Source organism: Anser anser, assembly GCF_964211835.1.
Source record: "Anser anser genome assembly, chromosome: 1".
NCBI classification, from domain to species: domain Eukaryota; kingdom Metazoa; phylum Chordata; class Aves; order Anseriformes; family Anatidae; genus Anser; species Anser anser.
The window spans coordinates 141,804,859-141,818,929 of NC_139720.1; the positions used below are offsets into that span (position 1 = coordinate 141,804,859).

The 14,071-nt window shown below is 36.7% G+C and overlaps 1 protein-coding gene across 4 annotated transcripts in view; it reads right to left on the reverse strand.

Moving 5' to 3' along the window:
* The window catches only part of REV1 (REV1 DNA directed polymerase), a 57,171-nt gene that overhangs the window by 25,208 nt on the left and 17,892 nt on the right, over positions 1-14,071 (reverse strand). For 3 of the 4 annotated variants that reach the window (XM_083826906.1, XM_083826905.1, XM_083826908.1), the window contains 4 exons: positions 10,864-11,013; positions 7,711-8,420; positions 5,736-5,843; positions 4,517-4,633 (listed from right to left, as the gene is read on the reverse strand). In XM_083826906.1, coding sequence (XP_083683032.1) covers positions 4,517-4,633; positions 5,736-5,843; positions 7,711-8,420; positions 10,864-11,013 — 1,085 coding nt within the window. Of the gene's footprint in view, positions 1-4,516; positions 4,634-5,735; positions 5,844-7,710; positions 8,421-10,863; positions 11,014-11,476; positions 14,066-14,071 lie in introns of those variants that run through there. The other variant, XM_083826907.1, reaches the window with a different exon arrangement.

The window sequence follows — 14,071 nt, forward strand, 5'->3', positions numbered from 1 at the left end:
TTCTATACTACTGTTGGTGAGAAGTTAATACTATACTGATTCACATCATAGTCAAGGTAAACAAAAAAACAAAGAAAAACATAGAAGCCCCCACATAGTAACCTCTCTCTACAGGTAGGTCTGCACACGTTACTGAAAAGAATACTGTGCTGCAGAAAAATTCCATTTCTGTTTTCCCCCAAAATACTCGACAACAGCTTGTTGGTGGCTACATACACCATGCTGTAAAATAAGACTTATCTCCGTTAGCTTTAATGACAATAAAATGATCAAACGCTTGAGACGGCTACAAGCCTATCCTGTAAGCAAATTTGTCAACTGCTTGCCAGAACAAGATGCTTAGTTATATTCCTTCCTAGAATGCATGACTACCACCAGAACAAAGAAATTACATTCAAAATACAATTCCACTGTTCATGATACTTAAAACCTATTATTTAAAACTACATTCTAATAATTACTTAATCTAGATACCTCAAAGTGATTTTTAAGGGATGAAGTGAAATAACAAGAAGGCTAATTGTATCAAATTAGAACAAAACAGAACACAGGCTAGTACCTTGTATTTTCTCTAACGCTCTTATGGGGAAATTAATTGACAAAACTTGTTGTTTCTTCCTACCATATATTTTATTAGAATATGTCAAATATATCAACTTCTTTCAAGTATCACCATAAATTTCTCTTGGATCAAAAAGACAAAATTATAAACGCTGCAGCCAGACTTTTAAAATGAGACAGACCTTTCCTAATTCTATACATCTCTCAGGTAAGTTTTAACGAGCCCATCAGGCCCACAACACACCAGATACTAGAACAGAATTTCATAACATAATACCAGACTCAAGTAAAGCGTTCTCTATTTCTTTCTATTGGGGTTTTCATGGTATGCAAACCTTGAAAGATACATGCCTGTACTCTGAACAATTGATCAGTCTGAAAAAATGTCTAGATGCAATAACCACTATGCCCTCCCAAGCCTCTCATGAGAATCAAAACAAGAAGGTATCACATAGACAAAAAATGTCTGTTTACTTAAAATGAAACCTACTATGTATCTAATAGTTCTTTTTCGTTCTATAGTCTATTTAATACCAATACACCTTTATTATAATAAACAGGGAGTTTTCTTCAGTGTCACAGTGCCTAATTATATTTCACGGTACCAACAACTTACACACTAACCATATGATTGGAAGGAAAGATGGTGCTACGTGCACATTCAAGTAGTTATCAGACCAGAGAAAGTGGTGTAATGAGTGGAGACAGCAGGGGCAGAACCTAACTCATGTGAAAAGTTGCTTTTATTCAGAATTTCTGCTAAATTCATGTACCTTTTCATGTCGTAAATATTTTAATGTATGATGAGCTCAGTAAGTTACCTAAGATGTCTGCAGCTGAAAATTAGAGCAAAATTGTGCCCCAACTAAATGTAAGAATGACAAGAACAATTTCTTTAGTCCGTGCCTTCCTGTGCCCTGGCCTGAGATGATGCTGTCATCTTGTCTATCTTCATTGGACTCGTCGACTTTTTCCACATCGCAGCAGAGCAGATCCCCCCATGAGCTGATGGAGTCACTTCATGTGAAATTCAGGGCAATGCAGAACACATTGTCCTCAATGGAAGGCAAGGTAGAGAACCTCTCATCAAAAGCTGGGAAACTAGACAGGCACATGGTGAATGTGGAGCAACGGATGGAGAAATCAGAGGCCAGGACCCAAGTCTGTGAAAAAGAAATCGCTGAGAATAAATCTGTGACTAATATGATGGTTAAAAACTGCTGCTCTTTAGAATGAAAAACGGGGGGAGACACTAGGGTTGGGGGGAAAGGAAGCCTAAAAAACATTCACATCTTGGGCATCCTGGCCATGGAAAAAAAGACCCCAAACTATGAATTTTGATTAACATATGTTAATCCTCTAACTTTAGGACATGAATGTTAAAGATGGCATGTATGTAGAGAAGTAATTTCTATTACCCAGAAAGTCCATCTCCAATTTGGAGATTTAGAGAATGATAGCCATTTTTAAAAAAAATTTAGAAGTTATACATATTTGGATGAATTCAAACAAGAAAAAGAAAGTATTTCATAAAAGATCCAAGATTCTCTTGACACTAGATATCTGTCTAACAATGCAGATCAAAGGCAGGAAAACCAGTATCACTAAAGAAGTGGTTTGCAAAAAAAAAAAAAGAAGTAGCTGAAGCTGCAGAATTCAGTATTTGGTGAAACTAAGTGATTCATAAGTTTTTTTCTTTTCTTTGTTTTGCTGGTTGTTAATTTAAAACATTTTTTCTAATAGGCAAGACCTGGAGAAGGCAAAAATCAGACAGCAGTCTGGAAAGCATGAAGCATTACAAAATGAAGTTGGTTCCATGGTGAAGCATGAATGTAAAAATGTTTGTGTTGAAAGTTGTTCCCAACTGCCTTTTTATTTCAACTTATATAACATTCCCCCAAACTCAACTGTGTATGTTTAACAGAGTACAATTTAGCATTTGGTATTTTTGATATTTTAGAAAAAGCACTTTTCTATGTTATATATATGCCTGCTGGACCATATTTACCTGTGGCATGGCACAATTAAGCACATGCTGTTAAGTGGTTCACATACACCTTCTACGATACTGTGGTGTTAGAAAAACCTAACCTGCACTTCCATCTTTTCATCTAAGACTATAACTAATTGTAATTTCTTCTCCCCAAAAGACAACCCATGAACTTATGAAAATGCAAGCAGAAACAGCAAGCTGCATTTTTTGTTGATAAAAACATTGTATATGGAGATAAAAATTAGAGACCAAAATATATTATGAACCTGCAGGTAATAAGATTGAGACTGTAAAAAGAGTGTTAAGAAAAAAAATCCTTTCACCAAAACAACAGGTTGTATAATCAGACTAAGTATCAAGAAGGAAAGAGATAGCTGCCTGCCTGTGTGCAAGCCAGTGAGATTGGATGGTGAAGTTAAAAGACACGAATGTGCGTACATTCAGAAAAAGCTGCTGCAGTAAGAAACTGAGTTTGTTATACAATGAGGCTGAAATGTGCTGTACCTTTAAGCAATAAATATACTAGAAAAGATACTACTGAATTTGTGAATCATAAAGAACATGCTGCTTATCAGCTAAACTTCCTTAATTTTAACCGCCTCACTCTCCAGATATTGCTTGACTATATCAAGTCACATCCTTATCCACTCTAAGGACCTAATAAAAATTACAACATCACTGCATAAAACTGAGCTACCAATAAATAGTTCATACACAAGCCCTTACTACAGAAAACGCAACTCCATAAAAACCACAGCTATCTTTGTAACACGCTTATACATGGCACTGCCAACACAGCAGAAGCTAAGTCTGGAGCATCCTGAAGAGTCTTTTGAAAAGTTCAAGGCCAATGGGTTCCACTAACATATATTCTACTTCAGTTTCGAAGTGTGAAACTGCATCAGAAACACAAAACGGCAGCACTTCCTGTAATATCTTGTTTCCAAATGCCTTTGCAAATCTGAAAAATTTTAGAGCTTTTTTTTTTTTGTTAAAGAGCACTAACATTTCAGAAACAACCATGGAAGAACAAGCTTTTTCCACCTCTTATATCAACAATAAAACTAACTGAACGGTAAATTTTAGAACAACAGTATTTCCTACTGCAAGGTAGGTAAGAAGTGCACCTATGAGGGGCAAAGGAGAAAATTTCCAAGTCTAAACTGAAATTAAATAAGGGCACAAAGATACTTAGTTACTTAAAACTTCAAACTGATTATGCAGACTGTTGTAAAAAGAAAAAAAAAGAAAAGTTGCTACTTAGGTTTAGCAATTTACTTTCTCATAGTAAATGCAGTTCAGGCAGTAAAACAGTAATAAAGCTTCTTAATAATAGTACGTTTTGTCTACGCACAAAGTAAAAAATTTCAAAATTACTGTAGGAAAGTAATGAATTCTCAAATTACATCAAATGCCCTGGTTTTGAGAAAACAAAATACTCACGGGAGTTGCCACAGAACTTCCAGGCACCCAAAACGCTCTAAGAAGCACCCAAATTAACTCACTGTACACCGATATTGTACCCATACAATTCAGAAGCCAACTTCAACTGATCATTTTCTAACTGACCATTTACTGTCATTTCTACTTTTATAATTAAAAAAAATAGTAGCCTTACAAAATTCATTTTGTACCTTCTTCTCTATAATAGGTTTATTCAGAACCGAATGATCCCAGACAGTCTGTATTTCTTACTTAAAAGAATTACTTACTATACCTTATACTCAATGAAATAAAATCTAAAATTACTCAAAAATAATCCACCCATATCGCGCAAAGAAAACTGATAAAAAAAAGTCACAGTGGCACATCATTACTGAGGCCACAGAGCATTATGGTGTCCAAAGATGTTTCTTTTCTGAAATTCCGCACATGAAAAAACAAAAACAATCGATCCATTATGCACTTTAAGGAAAACGTCTTCAATAACAAAACAATTTAAACAATCAGACTTATCTGTACCTGCTTTGCCATTCAATAGCTTATTCTGGTAATATTGCCTTTCAAGCTGGGGGTTTGCACCAGGGCGCAGCGGTGCCTTTCCTGCACCTCTGTTGCTAGTCACAGCTACCGGCTTTCCTGTGGAGAAGAAACGCATGTATTGAGTTCTGTCAACACTGCTAATAGCTTACATTTTAATAACTCTGTAACTAAGGTAAGTTTATAAAGAAGTTTGCTCTATTTTTAGTGATTTCTTTCAAGCTTACTCTCACAGCATTAGGGAGGAAACAGCTATGAAAGTGACTTTGCACTGTGGCTATGAATTTCATGACTGCAATTAGAAAGCAAAGAGAGAAGTTTTGAAAGGGTGAAAAAGCAGTCGTATTTGTTTGTCCTTAATAATTACTCCAAATCAAAGTTGCGAAGCTTCACCAATGCCGTAATGATTCATTAGTTTAGGGCACAGCAAACACTGTATTGATTTTAAATACTTAGCTTAAGTAAGAGAGCACATGCATACCATTACGCTCAGTTTCATTTGTTAAATTACCTGTATAACATCAAATCTCTAGCTAAACTTTTGACTTTTCAGTAATATCAACACCTCCATAATTTTTCTACAGAAAGCTAATTTACACACTGAAAGTTCTGGCAAGCTTCTATGGAACAGAAAAAAAAATATTTGCAGAAAGTCCTAGGTTCTTTATATTCTAGTAAAGGAATTTGAAACTTGGCAGGAAATAAGCTTTAAAGACACACACAGACTAGAACCATCTTTGACACTATTGCTCCTGCTTTTACACAGCTTACTCTTCTTCTTTCCCAAGGTCTATGATAGCTGGGTGTCAGATGGTCAACACTGTACCAAGTCTTCAGACTTGGGCATCAGCAAAGTTCAGTCTTTGCACAGAACAATTAGTATTTCCATTTCTGAATGTTACATTTTTAGGAAACAAACAACTTGCTAAAGTGCTCCACTAACTCTTCTCATGTCCTAAGGATGATCACATGCTCCAACTTCTAATGTCAATTCCAGCTCTCTTCCATTTGCTTTTGGATTGTGAGAAAATAAGGATATGAAGGTCACATGGTCTGAATATAAAATAATGATGACAAAAAAAGAATAACAAAGTTCATTTTGTAAGTGTACAGCTTCCTTTTTTTTGGTGTTTTTTGTTTATTTGTTTGTTTTAAAAAGGCTCAACAGAGTAAATCGTAGCATCTTGAATGAAATACTGACCTTTGAGATCGGGTCTATTTCGGGTAGCCACAGACACAAAGAAGCAATCCATATCCACGTGCATTATACAGCTCTGTGGCTTGGCTGAGCTCGCAACAGACACATTACCTAGTATGAAGATATACCAATAGAAAACTTGAACCCTAATTTCTATACTTTAGTACTAATTATAGTAGATTATAGCAGTCATCAAGGACTATAATTTTTTTTAACCATCATAAGTTAAAAAGACTTCTGTTTCTTCACACGAAGAGAACATACACGTTTCCTAAAAACTCAGAAAAATGTAAACATACAGTACCTAAGCAACCTAAACAATGCATCAACTTAAGGTTTCTATTTTATTTTCTTGCAATTAACAATTTCTACGTTGCTATATCAAGTTCCCTCAACCCAAGGAGATTAATGCATGTTATAGAAACTGAATCTTAACTCCACTATGTTAACACTCAATACACAGCAGAGAACATTTTTTTCATTGATCAGAAGACTGTTCTGAAAGATTAAAAAAAGTTCAGCTGCACTGAAAACTACCTTTGATTCTTCATCAAACACACGAAATGAGTGTTAAACGTTCTACACAACTGGATTTCATCACTGCTGTACTACATTCATGCAAACATAAGCAAGACAACTACCGACTGAAGAACTTACACTGCTAACATACTAGTAATACTTCTTCTGTCAAGTATTCTAGATGCTCAAGTCTGCATGTCTATGTTGCTGACTTACCAGAGGAGGCTAGAGCTAACAAAAAAATCTTAATTTGAACAATGCATAATGTGTAATAGTGAAAAAATACTTCACATATCAACCGAACTGTGTTGCTTGACAACAGTGGCAACTGCTGAATAATCAAAAAATGCTTTCATGTTTTTTATAATTTACCACTGGGGGCTCATTCTTAAAAAAAAACAAAACAAAACCAAACCAAACAAAACCAAACCAAGACGACTGTCTTATGAGGGGCCTATTTACACATCAGGCAATCAAGCTGGTGCCTCAGAATTTGCTACTTGTCAACTGTAACACAGCAATTATTCGAATTCTCTAGGCCAAATCAAAGAGATAGTAAAGATGTATTAGCTTATACCGTATTTTGTCAGAAAATTATACATTAAGGTAGTTTATAAGTTAACATGTTTTATAACTGGGGTGTGATAGCATAAACACAAAATACATTAAATTATTTATCTAACAATAAATTTTTAGAATGTGGTAATTTATCACCTTGAGCGTATTTTCATATGATTATAAGCGAACATTTTTGCAGTATAGCAGAGTCAGAATCTCTTTAATGGAACAGAACTAGCCTTTTAATTGCGTAAGACTAAATTAGAGATTCTAAAAATGCAAAATACTTAATCTCTACGTGCAACGCTTTGCCTCTCATAAATTACATGTTTTCATTTTGGCCCTTGATGTGCAATATAATGACAAAACATTTCTCTTCTGTCACAAGCCAGGTTCAGAAGTCTCATATGACACTATTACCCATTTAAACAGAACCTGGAGGTACACAGAAATCTAAATTAGTTTTGTTAGTATCTCATTTCCAAATGTTATTCATCTTTCAATTTTTCACACTGAACTATATAAAAACAGCAAGGTTTTTCTTTTTTTCTTTTTTTTTTTCCTTTAAGCTTTCACATGGCAACTACAGACTTGCATATTTTGATAGATATATTTTCACCCCTTCAATCAATCTACATATCTTTGTAAAGTCAGGAATAGTATTTCTATAAGGAAGCATTAAACACAGACCAGAGTATTGCATTAAGTGACAATTTAACAAACAAACACAGAAGTAGTTAATCCTTTAGTTTTCAGCGCATCGAAGTCACAGGCATTTCCAGACAGCCTGACTGTAATGTGAATATTGAACATTAACCTAATTCACCTCATTAGACATTCACTGTGTGAACAAAGATATAAGGCACCTTCTCAATATAAACCTTCTTAAACAAGTATCTACCTGTGTCAGTTTTAAGTGCAGACCTGCCTGCTTTCCATTTTTTTAATTTTTCCCTTCCTGGAAAGACACCACTGTTTATTCTCTGCAGGCTGTTGACAAACTCAGTCAATTCACACTTCCACGTTGATATATGATGTAGTCTTGAACGCGAATAAAAGTCAGAAATGAAACTACAATCTGAAGGTTTGGACACAGGTAAGGAAGCTGCCTTGCTAGGATTAGGTACAGAAGTGCTTTTTGTGCTTGAAGGCCCCTGAACAGTGGAGTGGTGAGCACCATTTATTTTAGTATTATTGTGCAAAGACGAGGATGAATTACTCATAGTCCTATGTGGATTCCACGAAAAATCTGTATTTTTGTTGCTTTGCTGCAACTGCTGCGTTGTGCAGTCTCTGAAGTCAACCACGCCTTTTTCAGTCTTGTCCTCCTCCTGCACAGGGCCTGGAGAGAACCTACTCGCAACGCTGTTGCTGGAGGGCACCAAGCAATCCTGCGTCTTTAAGGCACTGGTACACGTGTTGTGTGTGTGTCCGTTAAAAATGGCAGTGCTGTCCTTCTGAGACAGGATTCCATTTTGTTTCCTTCCGGGAAGGATCTGCTCCAGCTCCGTAAATGCCAAACCACCATCTTCTTCTTCCTCTTCTTCATTCCAGCTACTTGTTCCATTGGGTGTGATCTCACTTTCCATCTCACACTTCTTAATATGATTTCTGAAACAGATACGATAATTTAATACCATTTTTTTTATTAAAAAAAAGACACATTTACAGGTCACTTAAAGTGCTAGGTATTATCTTATCAGTTGTTATCAGTATATACCTGGGAAGTTTTTACAGTCTCGAGACAATTATCTCAAATTCTGGGCTATGTCCTCTTAATGTCACAAAATATTGTAGAGCTGTACAAAAAATTTCACAGAGTTGCTGTGTTATTACTGCAGCATTACCAGGATTTTGCACATCTTTTCTAATGCGAGCATGATTTTGGGCACTCCTATTCCCAAGCCCTTTATTTTGACTATCAGTCTCCAACGGAATTACAATAATTATTTATTTGGCAATGGAACTGTATTGCCATGGACAGCATAAATGGTGCAGGAATCATCAGGAGATTTTTAATTTTTTGTTTTTTAAAATCAACAGATGTGATCTTCCTCTTCTATTTACCAAAAAAGTACAAATAGAAAACTTTGATTTTTTAGAAAATGATTTAGTTCAATGTGTTAGATTCCTTTTAATCTTCTCTCAAGAAGAAACCTGTTCAAGCTCTGTAAATCAAACATATTCTTGCCCTTTAAAAAAACAAACTGATTTTCATCTTTTAAGCATGTAAAACAAAATATTCTTCCACAAGTGCACTGGCAATTTATATTTACTTTGATGCTGCAAAGACAAAGCTTTTATTCCAAAAAATTAACTTTATAGAAATCTTAAGTAGAATTAAAAACACAGCCTTCAAAAGTTGCGCACACTCTAGGTCTGCTGGAAAAAACAACTACCGCTTCCAACTCCCAAAGCTAGCAATTTAAGTACACTTACAAAAAAACATGGGTAATAATTAACTATCCAGTATACCAGAAAGTCAGTTAATTATTATAATTTTGTTAAGATTATCACAATTATAAATTATATTCAATATAACAGCTTTCAGGAGTTGCATGCTCGACAATGGTATATCCAGTGGTACATAGTATTACAGGGTAAAGAAGGCTTTTAAATTTACAATTTGAGATTAAATTAATATTTTTAGAAGTCTGAATATTCCTCTCATTTAAAAAAACATCAACAATGCAATAGCTAGAGGTGATGGTGATTGTATCACACACTGTTCAAAATATGGGTAAGAAACACTGCTTAGGATATTCATTTTGTGTTCCAGTTTTATTTATTCCTAAAAATATAAAAATCTTATTCATGGTAAAGTCTCCCCAGCATTACACACAACTGGATTTTAAATACATCAGTGGACTGTGGAAGAACAGAGATCACCATAACCAAACTATAGTATCTTGTACAGCATCTTTGGTATTGCTTGATCAAGGGCATTGAACCAGATGATCCCCAGAAGTCCCTTCCAACCTCAACCATTCTGTGATTCTTGTCTCTGTACAAGAAAGTAAAACACGTGCTTCTGAAAAAAATGCAATAACCATCTTAATTAAAAAAAAATAAATTCACCTCTACAGAACACACTGTTCAAGTGGAAGGCTTCTTTTCACCTTCTAACTTCTTTACCAGAGTTTTGCTACTGTCTTTGATTCTGTTCCCTTCTAGCAGTCTTTTAAGAAAATTCTTTGTTGTAATAGGGTTTTTTAATCCATTTTCTCTTTTGAGCATCACTCAAATCTTGGTGCTACCATATGTAAGGTACGCTTATTTTTTTAAAAGAGGCTAAACTAAGAATTTAACCAGTAGCATGCATTAATATTTATTCCTAGATACCTTCGGCCAAAGTAATCAAAAAATACTCTTGAAATGAAGACCTACTTTTCAACGTTACTAGTCAGAATCCTTTAATGTATGCCTGTTGCTTTCATACAGATACGCTACATATAGAGGGACTCCCAGGTCATGTTATCAAGCAGTGTCATCTAAAGATTAGAGACAAACCTTGGAGTCAAGGTAATTTAAGTTCCATCTTCAACTACTTATAGAATCACAGAATCATCAAATCTCTCAAGTTGGAAGGGACCCACAAGAATCATCAAGTTCAACTCCTGTCTCCACACAGGACTACCCAAAAAATCAAACCCTGTATCTGACAGCATTGCTCAAAGGCTTCTAGAATGCCAGCAGACTCGGTGCTGTGACCACTTCCCTGGGGAGATGGTAAAGAATCTTTTCCTAACACCCAGCCTGAAACTCCCCTGTTGCAGCTCCATGCCGTTCCCTCAGGTCCTGCTGCTGTCCCGAGAGAGCAGAGCTCAGCACCTGCCCCTCCACTCCCCTCGTGATGACACAGTAGGATGCCATGAGGTCACCCTCAGTCTCATTGTCTCTAAGCTGAAGAATATATTATACTTATATCGTATGTACTTCTACCTTATTTCAGTTTCCTCAGAGTTTGCCACCTATAAATCTGAAATCAATTTAAAAATGCCATATAGTTATGGTTGAATGATTAGCATCAGCATATATGATTAGAAACACTTACACCCTGTTGAGATCTTTAGCTATATTGCTTGGACCTGGCATGGCATCTTCAGGTTTGCATATGCTATTAAAATTGAGACCTTTTTGAACACTCGACTGCTTGGTGTAAAGCTGATACGGAATGTGCGAGAGGAGACGTCCAGCTTTTATGCTGAAACAAGCAAAAAAAGGAATAGGTTACATTTAAAAGCATTTAAAAATATACAATAAGCTATTACTTTGGTGATTACCATTTCTGTTCTGCAATACATACTTATTGTCCCTTCTAAAACCCTCTTCCCTCTAATAACTAGAAATTACTTCTCAGTTCAATCCAATGTGGTGACTGGTACTAAAAAAGACATTTACACAGTTGTGTTAGGTCAGTTTGTCATACCCAAATATTTCATTTCAGAAACAAACACCAACCAGTCAAAAGTGGTAACAGTAAATATGTATCTATCATGAATGGTCCAGGTTATTCTAACTGAGCAATGCTGACTGATCTCTAAGTTGGTACAATTCAAGTACATGTGTTCCAAACAAATTTGGGCACAACTTGAAAGAATTCTGCTAGGATGCGTTTCACCATTAAAGAGGAACTCCCACTTTTTCCATTCCAAAAGGATAATTACCCCTTCTTGTGAGAAAATCCACTGAAGAAATCTAGAGAGAAAAAAAATCCAAATAGATGTTCCATAATTATCTACTCCACAATCATTCCAGTTCTGTACTACACGGCCCACTGTATCTCCCTCTTCTTTTCCTTCTCCCACTGAAACTGCAACTACACTTCAATAACTGTTGAATTCCTTAGTGATATCGTGGACACTGAAGTGGAATCCTCTCAAAAACACACCACTGCATGATTTCATCTCTCCATCCCAATGCCTGTTGCTGGTAGAAAAGATAACATTCTTAGCCTATATTCCACCTCTTATTTGTGTACTACTTGTCATACTGAACGCTGTCACAGATACAGAAGCTTTTTGCAACAGAGGAACCTCTTTCACATCAAAGCAGCTTAATATTAGCGTCCAGTTTTGAAGTTACACTTGGATTTAATTTTTTTGAAGAGAATTTAGCTCGGTGACAAACTCCTTTGCTGTTCTTCAGCACCTGAACACTTGCTCTTGGAGATGTGCTTTTTAACAAGCTCCAGTCTGCAATACAGTCAAGGGAGTTGAACAGTGGAACAGAAGCCCTTCAGAGGAGCTGTCTTGCTGCAATTAGAGAAGAATGCAATGGGAGATTGCATTACCCAATTAGATAAATTAAAACTGGCTAGCATACACATAGGTACATGGTAAGGTTTCTATGGAAATGGGATAGTAAAAACAACCCTTAAATATATCACTTAAATATTGTTTGATACATGAATATATTGCATTTATAAAGGAATATGATTTACATTATATATTGCCAGAGTTGAAAATAACATGGTAGAGTTCCAAAGCTTCCTTGTATAGAAAATGGTGATGCAGCCAATCAGCTGTTAAAATGCATGGTTATAATGTTTCCTGTATCACTCTGTGAACTTGCATAACCACCCAGGTAATTATCTCAAGATCATTTCATTAATTTCAAGGTCATTTAAAAAAAGCATTTACAGATTTTGCTCATGCTAAGATTTTAGCTACTGGAGTAGCTGCACTACCAGATCAATACACAGTTAGCTGTTTTGTTTTCTTTTTTCCCCCCAAGCTGTATTAAGAGGCAGCAGTGGGAATCTCATTGTTGAAGCACTGTTCAACATCCTTCCCCTTTTCACGCTCCCTAGATCACAGAATTTAGAATGACTAAACAACTAGGTTGGAAAGGACCTCTAGAGGTCTCTAGTCCAAAGCCTGCCTAAAGCAAGGCTAACTTTGTTCAGGTTGCTCAGGGCTGACTCCATCCAAATACTGAATATCCCCAAGGGCAGAGATTCTACAGCCTCTTCAGGCAGCTGTTCTACTGCTTACTCTCCTTCGCTATGAGAAATCTTTTCCTTATACTCAAATTTTTCTTTGCTGCAATTTGCACCTATTGCTTCTTTTCTTGCTGTGCACCTTGAAGAGAAATCTGGCTCCATGCTCTCCTTAACCTGCACATGGGTAATGAAAGACAGCAATTAGATCCCCCCTTCGAAGTGCTCTCTCCAAGCTGAACAAAACCAGCTTCCTTGGCCTCTCTTCATACATCACATGCTTCAGGCCCCTATGCATCCTGGTGGTTCTTCACTGCACTCGTTCTTGTAAATGAGGAGCCCAAAATTAGGCACAGAACTCCAGATGTAGCTTCAGAAGTGTCAGACAGATTGGCCATCACCAATGGCCATGTTGTTAACAAAGCCATTAAACTGCAACAGCTCTGGTATGGACCCTTGAGAAACGTCACCTGTAAACAGATGTTAGTTCAACTGAACTGCTGACCACTACCATCTGAGCTAAACAGTCAAGAAACAGTTTTTCACCCATCTAGCAGCCCACTATCCAATCTTCATCTCCTCAGTCTGGCTAAAAGAATGCAACAGAAGACTGTGCCAAAAGCCCTACTAAAGTTAAAGCAAATGTTATCTACTGCTCTCCTATTGTCCAGTTACCTCACCACAGAGGACAACCAGACCGGTCAGGCATGGTGTGCCACCCCAGACATAGCTTCGAGGAAGGCACATTCCTTTATCTTCAGTGACTGTGGTGAAGCTGATCACAGTGCAGTTCCCTGGCTTCTTTTTCTTTCCTTTTAGGAGATGGCAAGTCATTTGCCTTTTTCCAATCTTCTGTGATTTCATCTGATTGTCATGAATGTTCGAAGATGACAGAGAGGTACAGCACTGACATGAGCTGGCTTCTTCAGCTCCCTTGGATGCATCCTGTCTGGTCCTACAGAGTTGTTTATGTCAGGATTGCTCAAGGGAACCACAACTTTTGCTTTGTATGCCTTTAGTAGCACATCTTTTCTCCAAACTCTGCCACTAGGCACACAGGCCTTCAAGGCATGAAAGTAGACTGTGCCAGTAAAGCCTGAAGAAAACACGGTATCGAGCACCTCAGCTTTTTCCATATTCTTTGTCACAAGGTTCCCCCACCATTCAAGAGCAGGCCAGCAACATCTTTGGCCTTCCACTTGCTTCTGATACAGCCATTTGCACTTAACAACAGGTTTATAAATGTCTGACTTGGACCATAGATCAGAATGTTCACAGTTCAGAATACGCAAAGCTTTTAATGCAGAAATAAACTTCAACA